Source organism: Rhamphochromis sp. 'chilingali' (genome assembly GCF_963969265.1).
Source record: "Rhamphochromis sp. 'chilingali' genome assembly, chromosome: 16".
Taxonomy (NCBI): domain Eukaryota; kingdom Metazoa; phylum Chordata; class Actinopteri; order Cichliformes; family Cichlidae; genus Rhamphochromis; species Rhamphochromis sp. 'chilingali'.
The window spans coordinates 26911644-26930223 of record NC_137943.1 but is presented as its reverse complement, the minus strand read 5'-3'; the positions used below and the strand labels follow the sequence as shown (position 1 = coordinate 26930223).

Here is an 18580-nt window from a genome sequence, read left to right as displayed (position 1 = left end):
CTGTCTTTGACCCGTTTGACAACAATGTATGACAGGTACTTTACTGCTGGAATTAAAAGGAATGTCTACTAAAGCCGATTCAAGAAGCAATCCACCTGGTAACTTGTATTGCTCATGCGGCTCAAGGACAAAACTTGTGTTCTGGTTGTTCTTTCTTAACCTCACATTTCCCATTAGGCATTGTTTGTGTCTTGCAGGGATTGTCACTGCCCCTTTGCTATGCAACATGACAGGGCAGGAATGAGTATCATTTCTTTGTACTTGGGCAACATGTTGAAGGATCGTTGCAAACTGCTTAGAGTGTAGCTTACGAATGAACTTGGGACCATCTTGATGTACTAACTGTCCATAAACCCGTAAAAGCACATTTGTCCCTATCAACAGCGGAATTCTACTGTTAAAGTGACACTCAGGAACAACAAGGGCCAAGACAGTTAATTGTTGTTCTTTGCCTGCAATGTTTTCGGGAAATGTAATCCAAGTCTGAACATAACCCAAGTATGGCACGTTTTGCCCTCCTGCTCCTTCAATTTCAAGAAGAGCATGTGTTGGCTGGATGGGAAGGTGGGAAAGGTGCATCTTGTGAAAAGACTCAGAAATGGTCGTAACCTGTGAGCCTGAGTCCATTATGGATTCACAGGGTACCCCGTCAACAAGTACTGAGGCTGCACAGCGTGGGCCTATGAGACCTTGAGGGAAGAGGAAGTTAGGATCTAGGCTGTCTATGGGATGAATGGGTTCTGTGATTTGCACTTCAGGACCACAAGCTAATGTCTCGGGACTGGGGGAATCAAGGGTTTCAGCTCCTGGGTGTCCCACGACAGGAGCTGCCACTAGTTTAAAGCAAACGGGGCTGTGGCCTGTCGTGCAGCAAAATCAGCCTGTTTCTTTCTCAACTCTGCATGCTTTTCTCAGACAAGTGTAGGATTAGCGTCATTTGTGCAGCTTACTGCAATATGATTGTCTTCCCCACACTTAAAGCAAAACCATGCCCTAGGTGTGCCAGGAACTTTAGCAAATGTCTGTGAGTTTCTGGTGTTGACAGCTAGAGAATTTTTGGGCTCATATTTCTCAGGTTTGGTTGAATGTCTTTGGCTTTGGACAAGCATTTGGACTTGTTTGGTCAACTCGGCTATTTGACTTTCAAGCTTGGCAGTTTCATTTGGTTTTGGGTTCACAGATTTGGATTTAGTGCTTACAAGAGGTTCAGTACTTGGGGTGGTGCTCCTTGGCCTTTGAGTTAAAGTTAACTGTTCAACTTGCTTTGTGAGTTCATTGACTTTTTGTTCGAGTTTCACAGCTTCACTGTCGGTTGGAGTAGGAGTCGCAAGTGGCGCTTGGCCAAGGGTGGGCATACTAAAAACCGAGTGTGCATGTGCAGCAGCTTTTGTTGCACCCAAATGTTTCTTCATGCGGTCCAACTTGGCGAAACGACGCTCTTCCTCAGTCCTTAACATGAGGAGAAGCTCCGAAAATGAGGGTGGAAAGCTCTTTTTTGCTTCAAGCTGGAGACTTATTATCAAGCTTTGGTCCCAGCAACCTCTAATGAATTGCTTAAGAAGCAGTTCATTTACATTTGTAAGAGGGGCTCCCCCTCTAGAAATGACTCGTGTGAGAAGGCTGTGAAGACGGTTCAAGAAGGCAGATGGGTTTTCTCCGCTGTTTTGATTCGAGCCAAGAAAGGCAGTGTAAAGCTCTTCACCGTCCTCAACAACTCCAAAGGCTGAATCAAGCTGAGTGACATAAGTGCTTGGTGTCGCAGTGACCCCCAGAGGCTTTACAATTTCAGATGCGGGGCTAAGTAAGCTCTCAAGTATCTTCCTCACTTTGAGGGCATCAGTCAGGAAAGGGTCACTGAGTAGAAGATCGACTTGGGTACGCCATGTCTCATAGTCGACTTCACCGTTGGGCTGTGGAAGTCGGCCTGAGAAGGTACGTATCTTAGCGTGAGCAAGGGGTGCGTGACTTGGCTCATTACGAATAACATGTTCAACCACTACTTTCTGAATATGCGAAGGGTTGTAGATGCTCTCGTCTACATGTACTGGACCAGCAAAAGTGTCAGTATGTGGGCTGAAAGCACTTGTGGGTTCTACGGGTTCACTTGAATCAGTATTGGGAATGATGTCAGCTGTCGTATTAACGTTATGGTCAACGGGTGATCGTGTCTCAGTCTGGGGGGTAGGGCTGGCCTGCAATTCGCCTTGGAAAATACTGAGGAAGCCTGCCCTCCCACTGCCCCCCATAAACTCAAGTTCCTTCAGGTATCTACGGGCCACTTCCTTGCCCATTTCTTCTTGGGTGATATCTCTGACGGTTTTGGAAACCCATTTCACTGTAGGGTCTAAAGGGCTGACAACTTCCCCTAAGGTGGAAGGGTCTATCTTTAAGATAGCCTGTTCAGACTCATACACTATAAGTGTTCTGCCTTCGGGCTGATGTGGCTCATCAGGGACCCTGACAATGTTAGAGATCTTACCATTGACTTCAAAAACATTAGTTATATCATGTTCACTACGATGTCTTTCAATACCTGTAATAAGCAGGGTTTTCTGGCTATCAACTCTAAAGTGTTCACAAAGGTCAAGTGCCATTTTCGAAAATAAACGTATCACTCAGTGTGTCATATGAGTTGGAGGTAAAACCACTATGCCAATCTCCTGGCTGGCTCGCCACTAGTTGTCACCCTTTTTAACTGAGTAGTCCAAAATCAGTCAAATCCACAGTAATCTGTCATACAAAGTCAAGGAAAAAAAAATATTTGAGAATCTACTCTTGTTGGGTTCAGTTAGGATCGTAAGGAGACTGGCAGTGGTAACTCAACTTAAAGAAGGAATATCCCTCCACTCAGAATGAGACACTGATATAGTATCCAGCGAAGCCTAAAAAACATTTAAGCTCTTTGAAATTGGATGGGCGCGGCCAACATTTCAGAGCAGAGATCTTTTCGGGATCGGTGTGGACTCCGTGAGCATCCACAACATGCCCTAAATACTTCACAGATGTTTTGAAGAAGTGGCATTTTTCTGGGGATAATTTAAGACCGTAGTCTCTCAAGCGAGTAAGAACTTTCATTAGCCTGGATTCGTGCTCTTCTAATGTGTCTGAGAACACAATCAGGTCATCTAAAAAGACAAGCACTTCGGTGAGGTGGAGGTCACCCACACACTTCTCCATCAGGCGTTGGAAGGTGCTTGGGGCATTTGTAACACCCTGTGGCATCCTATTAAATTCATAGAAGCCAAGAGGACACACAAAGGCTGTCTTAGGCTTGTCCTCCTCGGCTACCTCCACCTGATAGTAACCGGACTTAAGGTCCATGACCGAAAACCATTTAGCTCCACTCAGAGCTGTGAATGTCTCCTCAATATTTGGCAGGGCATATGGATCTCGAATAGTTCTTAGATTTAGTTTACGGTAATCTATGCATAGCCTTATCGAGCCATTCTTTTTCCTTACCAAAACAATTGGTGAGGCGAAAGGACTTTGTGACTCTCGAATGATGCCTGCATCCAGTAATTCTCTTAAATGTTGTTTGACAGCTTCTCTGTCACTTGGGTGTATGGGCCTTGGCCGTTCTTTGAAAGGTGTTTCATTGTTCAATTTGATTTGGTGCTTCACAGCTGTGGTGTGGCCATGGGACATGTCATTGAGAGCAAAAACTTCAGGGATGGATCTCAGTTTTCCCAGAATTCGCTCTTTCCATTGCTCTGGGATGGGAGAATCATCAAGGTTGAATGTGAGGTTGTCGCTGTCTGGTTCATTTTGACTTGGAGGATTCCGAGTTTGACTTGATGCTAGTGGGGAAACGTGTTGGGCTGCACAAGCTTGAGCGACAATGCTATTTGACTGCAACGTAACAGCATGTTCACTAACATTGTGTACAATGAGCTTGTATAGAGTTTTTTTGTACTCTACACAAATAGGACAACTCAGTGAGTCATTGGACATTCAACAAGCAGCTAGTCTTGCCTTGAACTCAAAACACTGACTGACCCATTCAGATTTCCCCAAAATAGTCAAAAAATCCATTACAGAGGTTCTTGTGACTGAATAAGCCTCATGCACAAGGTTGTCTTCCTTCTCCAACCTAATGTAATACAATTAGGCCCATAAATAAAGTTCTGAACAGTAACACAATTTACCTCTTGCATACACTAAAAATTGCATTTTAAGCAGACAACCAAGATGTCATTAATCTGCAGGCTTTCACTTTTAATTCAAGAGGTTTAACAAAATTAGTGCGTCCTCACAACGTCTAACCAAGTCAAGAACACTCTCAATGAATTAGATGTACCATTGTTAAAATCGACATGAACATAGAGAAACTACAAAGGTGTGAACAAGAACAAGAAGGCCAAATTTGCCACAAAACATCTAAAAGAGCATCCAATTATTTAAAAAATCCCTCTTTGCATAGATATAACCAAGAAGAGGACTTTGATGCAATTTAATTAACATTGCATTAAGGCACTTTATATTGTAAGTTAAAGACCCTACAAAAATAGACAGAAGTCCCATCAGATGACCCCCTGCAAGCAAGCTATTGGCAAAAGTGGGACAAAAAATTCCCTTTTAACAGGATGAGACCTTCGGGAGAACCAAGCTCAGGGAGGTGCAGCTATGTTGTGACCGGTGGGGTATGAGGGGAGAGAGACGGGACAAATAACACACAGGTTAGAGTTAGAATATGACATGCAAAATGGTGTATATGTATAAACAACTAGAGTGAAAGGAGGGTGAGTGAAGAAGAGCTCATGGTCCAAGAAACACAACAAATCTGTCAAACATGGTGAAAGCAATGTTATTGCAAGAGCATGCATGGCTGCCAGTGGAACTGGGCCACTGGTGTTTATTACTGATGTGACTGCTGATAGAAGCCGCAGGATGAATTCTGAAGTGTACAGGACCCACTCTCTGCTCAGAGTCAGCCAAATGCTGCAAAACTGATCGGACAGTCCTGTACAGTGCGAATGGATAATGACCCCAAACATACTGCAAAAGCAACCCCAGAGTTTCTGAAGGTAAAGAAATGGGACATTTTTTTTAATGGTTAAGTCAGTCACATGATTTCAACCTAGCGGAGCATGTTTTTTTAGTTATCAAATACAAAAAAACTGAAGGCAGAGAGTTGCACAAACAAGCGCCAACTGAAGGCGGCTGCAGTAAGGGTGTAACAGAGCATATCAAAGAAGGAAACAGTATTTGGTGATGTGAACACTCATATTTAAAATCATGTCAGCCTATGAAAAATGGAGAATTTCCTAAAACAGTTGATGCAATACTTTAAATTTTTTATCATTTAAGCTACATTTTGTCATATATGAAGGCAAAATAACAAAAGCTGGGTCATAGTGCTAAATATCCGTGAACCTAACTGTATGCGGTGGTATTAGGACATTAAAATGCGGCATCATATTTAACAAAAATGAAGCTCAAATGCCATGAATTCCTGGTGATGTGCACGAGCAATCATCCTGGTAAATGACTGTCACCTTCAATTTTACCTATTTAGCTGTGCAAAATGCACACGCTCAGTAACTAACAAACAAACAGCAGAGCCTGACCTTGTGAGATTATCAGGAGTGAAAATAAATCACCACACAAAATTACAGTTAGAGAAATTTGTGTATATCATGTTGTATTCTAATGTACTCAATATATTTGTGTTTGTATGTCTTGTGATGTCTTGTTAAGTGAAATAATCAACTTAAAGCTTTAACTTTCAGTTTTGAAATCTTTGAAGAATAAGATTAAATCTAGTTTAGGGGTTTGCAGCGTCAACATGTATTGAGTTTGCTGAAAGAATCGTGCCACTGTTGGCTGAACTTGTTTTCACTGATCTTTTCCTTTGAGCTCAGTGTTATTAAATGTTAAAGTGTTGTTTTCCCCACTAAGTTTCATGCACAACTGTGTGCACTGTTGGCATCTGGAATCTAACACACAATTATCTTTTTAGTGTAAATATGTTTTTATCATGCTATTTTATTTTCAAAACAAATAGTTGACTTTCACAGTTACAGTTTTACGATGAAACTGCAAATCTTCTTCTCTGCTTATCATTCAGCCCAAGCTGTTAAACCACAGAAAATACTGAAAGGCCACATTTAGATTTGCTCTAACATATATTCAGGTTTTATTCTGTGCACTGGTCAGGCTTCTCATGAATGTGCTTTCTCTCCCTCCACAGAGGAAGTCCCTGATCGCGACCAGTCTGATTGTGGCAGTGTCGCTCTTTGTGGTGGTGGTGAACTATTCTGAGAAGCCCTCCTTCCTCTTTCAGCCTGTATTTGGCGAGACGTTGTTCTCCAAGCAGCCATACAAGCCTTACAAGCCCCACCTGGGATACGTCAGCATTCCTAAACAGGAGGTGAGGAACAAACACCTGGAACTACAGGGAAGACACACATAGGTTAAGCTGTTACATCTCACTAAGTGTTCATTTATTTGTAGATGCTAGATAACATTTGCACTTCTATTCTCATGTGTTTTTTCATATTATTCGCATAAAAAAAATCAGAAGACTGTCAATTGTTTTCGAAACTGTATGTAAATGCGATGAATGTTAAATTATCAACATATGCTGATAATAGATGCTGATGATTTCTATATGAAATTTAAAAAAAAATGCTAATTCAGTGGATTTCAAACTTTGAGGGTCAGGTGCATCTGCAGGCGAGGTGCAGCAAACTAAGCTAAATGTATCAAGTCAAAGTAAGGGAAATGAACTCGATTGTCTTTAGGCAAAATAAACAACAAAAGATTTTGATTCAAGTAAAATATATCTTTTATCATTTTATTTTTTAATCACTAAAGATTAACAATAGACCCGCCAGGATTCAAACTCTCTGGAACAAAATGATCCCTCTTGCAACAACAACTGTGATGGCAAAGACGTCATTTCTTAAAGAACTCAAACTTCTTTTTTATGTCTTTTTAATTATTATCCATCCATCCATCCATCCATTCGCTTCCGCTTATCCTTTTCAGGGTCGCGGGGGGCGCTGGAGCCTATCCCAGCTGTCATAGGGCGAGAGGCAGGGTACACCCTGGACAGGTCGCCAGTCTGTCGCAGGGCCAACACACAGGGACAAACAACCATTTGCACTCACATTCATACCTAGTGACAATTTGGATTGTCCAATTAACCTATCCCCACAAGCTGCATGTCTTTGGACTTTGGGAGGAAGCCGGAGTACCCGGAGAGAACCCACGCAAACACGGGGAGAACATGCAAACTCCACACAGAAAGACCCCGGCCTGATGGTGGAATTGAACTCAGGACCTTCTTGCTGTGCGGCAACAGTGCTAACCACCGTGCCACCGTGCTGCCCTTTTTAATTATTATTATTTTTTAATTTATCTTTTATCTAACTACAGTCCCCAATATATTTATTTCTTTATGTCTAGCTAGCTCAGCCTCATGTTATAGCAACCGTCACATCAAAATGTGTGAAAACAATCCAGCGTGCTGCAGCACTGATTTTGGGGTGTGAACTTCTTTCCAGCTCTTTGAGTTGGGAATTATTTTACTAATTAAGCTAAGTAACAAACTGATAAAATACTGATCAGTGCAGACTGTTGTACCACACAGCGGGATTTAATATTGTGTCAGTCAGTTTCATTAAATGCCCTCAAAAACCACCAGTACTGCAACACAGTGGAGTTCAGTGGCCTCAGTTAGCAGAGGTGAAGCCTTGGATTGACGTGATTGGCTCCAGCAACTTGTGTCTGCCCCCTTGCCAATCAAATTGGCCACACCCCACACATAAACACACACACTTTTAAACCATAATAAAAGCCAAAGGGTTAACTTCAAATGTGATAAAGAGCCAAGAAGTTCCCAGTAGGGCTGGGCCATATCATACAGTTCATGGTAATACCGGTATAATATTGGGCAAAGATAAGAAAATGAAATATCGCGATAGAATATGGGTTAAACGCGTATGCGCAGTGCCTTTGTTTTCATACTCACATGGCGGAAAAAGTATGGCGGCGACGGAGAATGAGAAGGGCGAAAGCAGATCGTTGAATGAAACGGATGAACCAGAACTGGTTTGTAAAAATGCTGCAACTTCAGTGGTGTGGAACTGGTTTAGCTTTCACCCGTCAGACTTTGCTAAGCTACGAACCCGCATCGCTTGATGGATTGTCGGAGCATTACGGCTATCGTAGGCAGGAGCCTCGCGGAGTGATACATACTGTGCTTCAACATAATATTACCGTATTGTGTGTGTATAACCTCTCTTTAAGTTTTGTGGATATTATACATGGTTATGCTGAGGATATGTCGGCCAATTTCCACCGGAAATGCCTTTTGGTCAGCAAGGGATTTACATTTGCACTGTTAAATTTTTATATAACTTTAATGCACATAAAAAACAGCTGCTTGTTTAAGTGAAAATACATTGATGGTTTTTGTTTTTTGCACTAATAAAGTTGTGGAGTTGTAAAGTGTTTTGTCTAGTGTCAATTATATCATCGTTATCGCAAATTTTCAAATGTATATCATGATAAATATTTTTGGTCATATCTCCCTGCTCTAGTTCCCAGTAAATAACAGAATTCAGGATTTCAGTAAAACTAACAAACAAAACCGAAGGTAAAAAAGTCATTTCAGCTATCAAGGCAAACTAAGAAGATTAAGAGAGCATAAGCAGATTAAAAGATGTTTTTAAATTAATGACAGAGGTGCAGGTGTAATTCTTCAATATTTGGCTTTAATCTTCCTAATATTAATAAAGTATCTTTCACATATTCTTACATATATTTTATTTTAGAGGAAAATGTTTCTGCTGCTTATGATAAAGGCATCTCACATTTTACATAGATATACATTAGGGGAAATAATTAGCTAAATGCCAGCTGAATTTGCTCACTTAAGAAGTGTACGTGTCTCTAATTTTTATGGCAGTTTAATTTTCATTTCATTTCTTGCAATTGGTCATCAGATTTGAACAGATCTCAGGAGTTTTTGGCCCATTCCTCTTTACAGAAACACTTTAGAGCCTTTAGGTTTCTTGGCTGTCACTTGCCAACTCATAGCTTCAGCCAACTCCACTGATTTTCTGTAGAATTGAGGTTTGGAGAGTGGCTATGCTACTCCATGACCTTGATGTGCTTCTTCATTAGCCACTCCTTTGTTGCCTTAGCGGTATGTTTTGGGTCATTTGTCATACTGGAAGACCCATCTATGACCCAACTTGAAGCTTCTGGCTGAGGGATGGAGGTACATGGTGTTAGACTGAGGGCAACTGATGTTTCTTTTATATTTCTTCCTTTTTTGAATAATTATTCTAACCTTTACAGTTCTTTGGTCTTCTCTATGCTGGTGGAAGAACTGGAATGAAACAAACGGATTCTGTGGTCAGGTGTGCTTTATACATGAAACAAGATGAGATCAGGAGTAACTGACTGATTGTAATCTCTCATCTGTGTGTGCAGGAATCAGGGATTGTAGGCAATCAAATATATAATCTGTTTCTGTCTCTCTCTATTAAAATGAAACAACCATAAAATTAGTGACTTTTAATTTCTTAGTAAGCAATCACACTTGCAAATTCAGCAGGGCATCAAATACTTATTTTCCCCACTATGTTTTTTTGTAAACATTTGATAATGCAACACATTTGTAATATAATAATACTTCATACTTGAGTAACCCTTTCTCCTGCAGTACATTTATATTCTATAAGCATTCACCTTCACAATGAAGGTGTAGTCTATTCAAAATAGAGCACCCCCTTAAGAGTTTTCTTAATTTATTATATCAGATTCTCTGTGATGGATCTGAAAATGCTCGTTTTAATGTCCCTTGTGAGTGTTATTTATTTTTAATCCCAAACACCCGTGTCCGTGATCCCATTCCTCTGCCTTCAAACAGCTTTGTGCTGTATATTCCCTGCACAATTTATGGAAATTGAAATATCAAAGCCTTTTAATTCCCACCACATCAAAATGTAAAAACCAAGCTGTGTTTATTGTTTGGGAAGGCAGCCTGTTTAAACACAGCCCATTGTGCTTATGCTATTGGATATTGAGTAGTCATGGTGAAAAAATGTTTTAAAAAATGTACATTTTACTAAGCATGAATGTGTGTAACATTTCCGGGTGAAAATGAGAATTCGAAGTCAATTCATGTGAAGTGGATGTCTTATATTCAGCAGGATGATACTCGCAGATTAATGCAGAGCGCCATCCTCTGCCTCTGGAGAGTTTCATCCACACAACATGGGCCCAGAGGCAATCACACTTTACACCAGTCTCTACGTCTGCACCTCCTTCTGCCTCCAGACAAGACTGCTTAAATCACTGCCCTCTCCCCATGGAGATTTATGTAAATCATCGTAAAAAAGACTGGCAGCTTCTACAGAATTAGGCCTCTTTTGGCTCAAATTCCCCCACCAGTGAGTTCTCTATATCTAATCAGGAAGGCAGTGATTGGCCTGAGAATGAGTGTCAAAAGTGCTCTGCACTCTTATGAAATTTCTGACAAAGGATGGATGAAATTGTGGAGGTCTGGTCAAGGCGATACTCCCGCGCCAGGTGTCGTAAGTGATGAAGTCGGGAATGAAGGCCTGCTGTGTGAGCTGTCAGCCTCTGTTAAGTACACAGCAGCACCTTTAGAAGCTGTAGCATTTCACCTGGACAGTAAGGCAATCTCACATGATCCCCAGTGAGGTGTCATTTGAAGTGTTATAAACCTCTCGCAAACATGTATAATGCATAACCCGGTAGCAGGGGTATGGCCTGCCTTATTTTATTCATTTGATTGAGTCTGTCTCCAGCTGTGATAAATTGTTCCTGCGCTGCTTTCGGGAGAAATAGAAAACATTTTTCTTGTGGCACTTTACATCCATGTGTCTGGTCCATCACAGAGCGAGGGAGAAACTCTATATTTTCATTTGGACGTGAGCATTTTAAATGCAGGCCTTTCTCACAACGTTTTCCACTGTGTGTGTTTCGAAAGTGGTCTGAGTTTTGGAGCACTTTGTGGATACTAATGGACGTTAATGAGAAAGCTTCTTGTTTGTGGCCCGTGTTGCACCGGCTAATAAAATATGCATTATTGTATGTAAGTCCTCTCTAAGTTGTTATCAGCTCCTTGCAGACAAGAGATAAAATAAAATTGCTTGCACCAATTAAAACTTGTCTTCATAAACATCTGTTACATAACATCCAAAACCATCTGCTTTGATTGTGCTTTGATTGCTCAAATAATGCCAAACAATTAAACCTGTGTTAGTGAAGAATTATGTGTTTCAGAGTTAGTGTTGGTGTTTAGATTAGAATGTCTGGGAAACATCTGGTTAAAATGCCTTTTTTTCTTATTTTTATTAGTTTATAATGATAAAATGTTTTTTGTATTTATTTGTAGTATCCAGGTTTACCTTGTTATGAAATAGGATTTGTGATTAAATGTCAGATAAGATGTCAGAAAGACATTTACACTCTTCAATCACTTTGCAACTGGATCAAACCTTTTGCAGTCAGAACTTCTTTAGTTCATTGTAGCATAAATTCAACAAGGTGTTGGAAACATTTCTGAGAGATTTTGGTCCATATTGACATGATAGTATCACACAGCTGTAGATATGTTGACCACACATGCGTGATGGGACGCTCCCGTTTCACTACATCTGGTGACTGTGGAGGTCATTTGAGCACAGCAAACTCATTGTCATGTTCAAGGAGCCAGTTTAAGATGATTTGAGCTTTACCTTCTATAGCAAATCTGCTTCAAGGTTTGATATGTTGTACACTCCCAGATGCTCTTCTGCATAACTGGTGACGTTTTCACCCACAGAACTGCTGGATATTTTCTATTTCGTTTTTTTTGTAAACCCTCTGTAAACCCCAAAGATGGTTGTGCAGGAAAATCCCATTGGATCAGCAGTTTCTGAATCACTCAGATCAGCCAGTCTTACAACAACCGTGCCACGTTATTTAAATCACCTTTCTTTTCCATTCTAATACTCACTTTGAATTTCAGTGGGTTGCCTTGGCCTAGTTTACATGCCTAAATATATTAAGTTGCTGCCATGTGATCGGCTGATTAGATATTTATGCTACTGAGCGGTTGAACAGGTTACCCTCACAAAGTGGCCAGTGAGTGTAAGTTAGCTGCTGCTACTTAGAAATATTGAGCCTCTAATTTGAAAGTAATTTGTAAGTTACCCAACCCAGAAAGCACTATAGGTAGGGGAAGCAGCGTAATGGTGCTGTAAACATTCATTTAGCACCATTTGTTGTTTAGACAAGGATTAATAGGATTAATTAAACATGTATAACAAAGCCTTTAATCTAGTGAGGGATGTTTGGTGACTCCTGGTCTAAAAGTTTAAAGCTTAAAATACTACAGCACGCAAGTCCACTGCCATGCTAGCAGCTCAAGGTTGTGCTTGTAGCTGTGTTGAAGTAAAAAGACAATGCAGGTTTCAAGCAACATTTTTTCTAATATCCAGCAGGGGGCGACTCCTCTGGTTGGAGAAAGATGTGTGATTTCGTGGTAGTTTGTGGGGAAAAAACAATCACCCCATTGCTTACTTGTTTATGACCTTGGGACACTTTGTTTTTCTTTCATGTTCTCAAGCATTAAATCCAAGGATTCATATGTTTCCATGTCGGATAATGTCACAGTCGCACTTTTTGAAAACAGTGTTGGAGCATGATCAGAATTATTGTAACCATGTGCAACAAAGTTGTGTTTTGTTGCCCTTGAAACAGTTGCTTTATAGACAGCGACTTGGTGTGTAATCACTCGCTGTCAGCTGCTGTCTTCAGGGTGCCTTTGTTTTGTTGAGACGGCCATAAAACAGCAATATGATGGAGGCAGTCTGCTATCAGTTTGTGATAACACAGCAATTAACTGTGATGAATTGGTTAAAATTGCAAATCTATTATCCATCTGTGTACACAGAAATTCACATTAACTACTTACATGCAGAATTCAACCAGACTCTCATAGATCTAAAGCAGAAATTCAGAAATTCCTCAACAAATAGTAATGTAGTTGGTGCAGGATGACGATTTGACTGCAAAATGACAGGTACTTGGCAGCCTTACTGTTAGAGAGGAATATAACCAGAATACAACCAGTTGGAAACTAGTTAAGTCAAGTCCCCTTAAGCAAAGAGACATGTCACAGGCGAATTGTGCATAGACCGATAGCAAATGTGTTGGCACATTTGCTGTTTGGAAACCTTTGCCAGTCTGCCTGTGATTTATTATAAATAGTTAAGTCTTTGATTGGAGACAGGTTGCCTCCCTCTGGGTGACCTGTGCAGTCGCCTCTTGATTAAAAGGGGTAAGAGTGTGGCATGCTTAAACTCTGGGCAACTAGCTGGTGACCACAACTCCTTCCAACCAGTTATTGAATGTGAAAAAATATAATTGAATCACTGGAAGACCACCCAATTTCCTTTGTCACAAGGAGTTTGTGGTCCTGCTTTCACTGTAGTGTGAGTGAGCCATGAAATGATAAAACTGGGTATGCTTTAGTAAGTGGAGGCCATGTATTTGAAAACCATGCCCGTGAGTAATCTCCTAGACACTCTACCCTTTGCATGCCTCTTCTAGCTCCAGAATCCCAAGATGGCAACAGCCAAAGGTCAGACTTGAGGTTTCAAAGCACAATTAGTCGACAAACACAGGGACTGCATGCTCACAGTGAGAATACTATGCTAAAAGCTATTATAGTTATTATGGTCACCACCTCCCTTTTGCCGTTTCACTCGGTTAACATGCTAAAAGTAAAATGTTGGGTAATTAGCACTACATCATCAGTTATGTATAAAAACAAAACAAAAGAATAAAAGCAGTAAAACAATCAAACAAAACATCCACAGAACTTTACCTGGTCCTATACTTGCATTATATAAAACAAACTGTAAGCTACTCAAGATTAATTGAACAAATAAAAAACTAAATCACTACAAAGAATCTAAGTAATCAAAGTTTCAAAAAAGGTTGCCTCCCACTGGACGACCTGTGGTTATTATTAAAAGAACTCATAAATAGCTCGTGCAGAACTAAACGTGGGGATATTTTCATGTTTCGTTAATGTACCTCTTAATCATTTGTTTCTGAGAAGGGGTTTCAAATGTGAACTGTACTTTTCTCCTTTATTTTAATGTAAACACCCCAAGAGAAGCATTTGAAATGAACCACTTTCCCCCATGGAGACAGCTGAAGCTAATTTTTTAAGCAGAAAGACTTCGAAGTCCCAGAGACATACAATGAAATATTTGGCAAGTTAATGTAATAATTATTGCTTATTAATTAATCGTGTTCAGAGCATTTTAATGAACAAGCCAAGGTTAAGTTCACACCCCAGTGCTATAATTTAATGATGGCTGTGTCCCCGGCATTAAGCCTGCTTTTTAAATAACCCACTTTATTTTTAACACGCTCATGCATTAAAAATCTAAAGCTTTGGTGAGTCGATTTCGTACTTATCAGAGTGCCGGAATTACTCGGATTATAAAAGTGCACTCTGTTTGCGATTACTGCAGGCCACACTGAAACAGCGCCGTCGTGAACATGGAACTGAAACATGAATCAAAGCGAGGAGAGGAAGAGGAGGAGGCCGTAACATTTTTATTGATTTATAGGACGTAAAACTCAGATTTATTGGGAGCCAGATTCCAGTGCATACTGAATAAAAAGTGTTCCAACGGGGTTTGTAGTTATTAGATGAGGTTTCCACTCTTCTGTAATGCATGTAAATGAGATTAGAAACAATAATGTTCACTGCTGGTTTTATTTGTGTGACTGTAAACTGCTCACATGCCTTTTAAAAACCAAAACCTCAATTTTTGTTTATTTGTCACTAAGCAGCTACTCTGCAGCAGAAGTATGGTGAAATGCCTTGCTCAGGGGCTCCTTGTTGGTAGGTTTCCAGTGACAAACTCATATGTTTCACATACAGTTAGCCAGTCAGTGCTCCCCACAGAGCCCAGCCAATCTGTGTGTGCTAAAAGGCATGATGGAGTTATGGGCTAGGCTGAGGGGTGATGATGGACGAGCTGCTGACGGCTCAAGGCTGCGGTGATGTCTATCTCAACCACCCAGTAAATGGAGACTGGGTCCAGAAATCCTTTCTTAACCCGTGATTGAATCCATACATGAAAGACAAGGCAATACCAGCAGCGTCAGCTGGAGTTATGTATGAAAGAAACATGTCAGATACAAAAGAAAACCAATGGTAGTTTTGTGTAGTTCCCTTTTGCAGCAACCGATCTTGTGTGGTAAGCGTGTTGTGAGTGCTGATAAGCCAGGAGCTGTAACAGTTTTTAGTGGATTGTCTTGTGCTTGCACTCTAAAACTCTTGTGCTTGTTGATCAAATGCCAAAGAGTTTTGCGTTCGAAACCAGAGTGCATTAAAAGTGCAGCAAAAATGCAATTTGCATTCAGACCAGTGACATTACAGTTATTCTCCATTAAGCAAATGATGAACAGGGTTTAGTCGTGACACAGTGCGTTTTCTTTTCCCAACTTTGCCGCGCATTCATTTACTTAAGTAAGTTTAATCTCATCAAAACAAACCAAGCATATTAGCTTCAATTAGGTAAATCTCCCATTTTGGATTCAGTGAGGGCTTTTTTCCTCGGTTGGCAAAGCGTAGCTAAGGGCTCTTACTGAAGATTCATTACAAATCCCCTTGCTCCTGTAACATATAATAAGATATATAAAATATATATATATACAGTAACAGTAAGATAAATGACACAGCTTGCTTGCTTCTCTGTCATCCTCGCAGCTGTAACCTCTGAGGTCCCATATTCAATTAACTTAATCTATGTTAGTTCTGGGCAGTGTGACATCAGTCTTGGGGAATAAAAGAAAATTATAGAGGCCCGTAAAACCCTGATTAATATTTTTTTATGAATAATCACCAAATGCATTTTGTTTAAAGTCCCTTGCCAAAACATCACTTTAATAATATTACTGAACACATATAAAATATATCACAACTCTAACAAAACAAGACGAAACTGCGTCAAATGCATTGTAATTTTGAAGGAAACCACTTATTCAGTATTTAAAACTCATTTAATTTAATGAAAGGGAATGTACACTCGTGGGTCCTTTTATTAGGCACAATGAATTTGAACATGGCAAGGTTGTTGACGCCAGATGGGCTGATCTGAGTAGTTCAGAAACTGATGATGTGTCCTTGATCCAACGCAGCTGATTTAAATGGCTAAATGACCTCCTCAACATGTCTTGAAGTTCTCCAGAGGGCCAATAATGAACTAATCATTTGATTCAGGTGTGTTGACCCAGGATGAGATCTAAAACCTGCAGGACACCAGCCCTTGAGGCCTTGAGGCCCTGATCTACAGGGATAGGAAGGCAGCAGTAATTCAAGGAACCACTCGTTTCTGCTGCAATAGCTTAATGGTAAGGTCAGAATTTGGTGTAAACAGCATGAAAACATGGATCCATCCTGCTTGTGTCAACGGTTCATCAGGGAAAAAGAGGGGTCCAACACAGTACTAGCAAGGTGTACCTTATAAAGTGGCCAGTTTGCACAATTTAAAGACTGAATATAAAAGTCTCCTCATTTCATGTGTTTAAGGTTTTTAATGTGCTTTTAATCTTTTAAAAAACTGCTGTTTAATGTGTTTTCAGGAGTTCGTTTCAGCAGAATATTTATCAGTAAGACAGCGATCATAGAGTTTTCTAACATCATTAAGATTCTGTAGGAGGACATTATTTTGTTTTGCCTTGATAATTTCAGTGTATTTAATATATTTCCCTGTCGGTTTTCATGTATTCGTGTCTTCCTGGTGATGGTGCATGTAAAGACCTTGTTCTCCAGCAATAGAAGCCGGTGATAAAGCGCTGCAGTATTTCGCACTGTGATAAATTTCCTTTCTGCTTGCTGGGTGTTCTAATTATCTTGCTTTCTTGTGGCTTTATTTTATGAACTGTTCCACAGTCCTGCTGAACTTGCACTGATAGAAACTGATGAAAGTTGCTGAGCGTTCTTAGATTATTTAACTCACACAAATCAGACAACAATGCAGGCCTAAACAAACTTTCTTTAACTTCTTTGGAAGTTAAAAATGTTCAGGCTTTCCTATGTTACCGTTAAAATTGATTCTTAACCTAAGATTTGCACAAGGTAAATGAACCTGGAACCTCAAACCTAAAGGAGCCACGCCAGTGATAATAGCAGTGGCAACAAAATTCAATTTTTGGTGTTGGGTTCTTTTAAACGTGGCTTCTGCGGCACAAATTTCACAGCGTGCACAGTGGGGTTCAAAGCCAAATGACTGAAGAATGAAGAAAATGACAAGATGGCGGCATTGACTTTGAACCCTATCCTGAAAATAATCAGGCCTTGGATGGATGTCAGGAATACAAAGTCTTAATAGCAGCCCATATTTTATTTTGATGTTTTGAATTGGTTTGGTAGTTTTATGGTGCTGTTTGTTTATGTTCTGATCAAATTATTTATGTTAATACATTTTAAAAACACATTTTTCCTCAATAAAGTTTTATTACACTCTAATAAACAGTGAAATATTAGATAAACTGAACTGGATTCATTTCAGGACCATGGACAGCGTATGTGTTGTTTCACAATGATCTTATGGACTGTGCTGTTTTTAGTAGTTGAAATGCACTAATTCAGCTGCATGCCCTTTGAAAATACGTAAGATATAGATCACAGGTGCTTCTTATTTGTCTGTTACCTTCATTAGCCATAATCATTGTTGATTCATTTTGGTCTTTGGTCCTTGCTATGAAAATGTGTGATAGGAGAGGCTGGAAGTCTAAATTTGGAAGCAAAAACTAAGTAGCCTTGACAGGTGCTCTGCAAGTGCCCTTAAAGTTCTAATGGACTTGCTTCCTTTCCTCCAGCCCTTGAAGCTGAACTGCGAACTGTGCAGCATCGTGTCCAGCTCTGGTCAGATGTTGGGCCAGGGTGCCGGCCCGCAGATAGATCGGTCTCCCTGCATCTGGCGGATGAACAACGCACCCACACGGGGGTTTGAGAACGATGTGGGCCAACGCACGACTCTGAGGGTCGTCTCTCATACCAGCGTTCCCCTGCTGCTGCAGAAGCCCCAGTACTTCTTCGGCCAGGCCAACGACACGGTCTACGTTGTGTGGGGGCCGCTCCGGAACATGAGGAAAGACGGGAAAGGCATTGTGTACAACATGCTGCGACAGGCGTCGGAAAACTACCCTCATGCCCGCATCTTTGTCACCACAGAGGACAGGATGAACCACTGCGACATGGTCTTTAAGAAGGAGACTGGAAGAGACAGGTGAGTCAAACTGCATTTGCCCTGTTTTTGTTTTTGGCACAGCATCACTGAATTCCACAGCAGACCTCCACTTTTTCACTCTGACAGATTTGCTGCTCAGCACTTTGACATCTACCCCTCTGTTTGTTGCTATAATATTGATCTTATCAGTACTGATGGTCTGTTCATTGCTCTGTGCTTTTCTTGTCTCAAATCTTCCCTCTCACGAGGCTTCATCAAAGTGAGTTACTTAACTTTGCCTCTAAAGAGGCTCTGCATGGCACTGGGGGCCATTTTTTGAAAAATGAGCTCTTACA

The 18580-nt window shown here is 40.6% G+C and overlaps 1 protein-coding gene across 1 annotated transcript in view; it reads left to right on the top strand.

Annotated features, from left to right (window-relative positions):
* The window catches only part of st6galnac3 (ST6 (alpha-N-acetyl-neuraminyl-2,3-beta-galactosyl-1,3)-N-acetylgalactosaminide alpha-2,6-sialyltransferase 3), a 108100-nt gene that overhangs the window by 32772 nt on the left and 56748 nt on the right, over nucleotides 1-18580 (top strand). The window contains exons 2-3 of the mRNA XM_080861470.1: nucleotides 6191-6370; nucleotides 17875-18284. Of these exons, the coding sequence (XP_080717596.1) occupies nucleotides 6191-6370; nucleotides 17875-18284 (590 nt within the window). The remainder of the gene's footprint in view (nucleotides 1-6190; nucleotides 6371-17874; nucleotides 18285-18580) is intronic.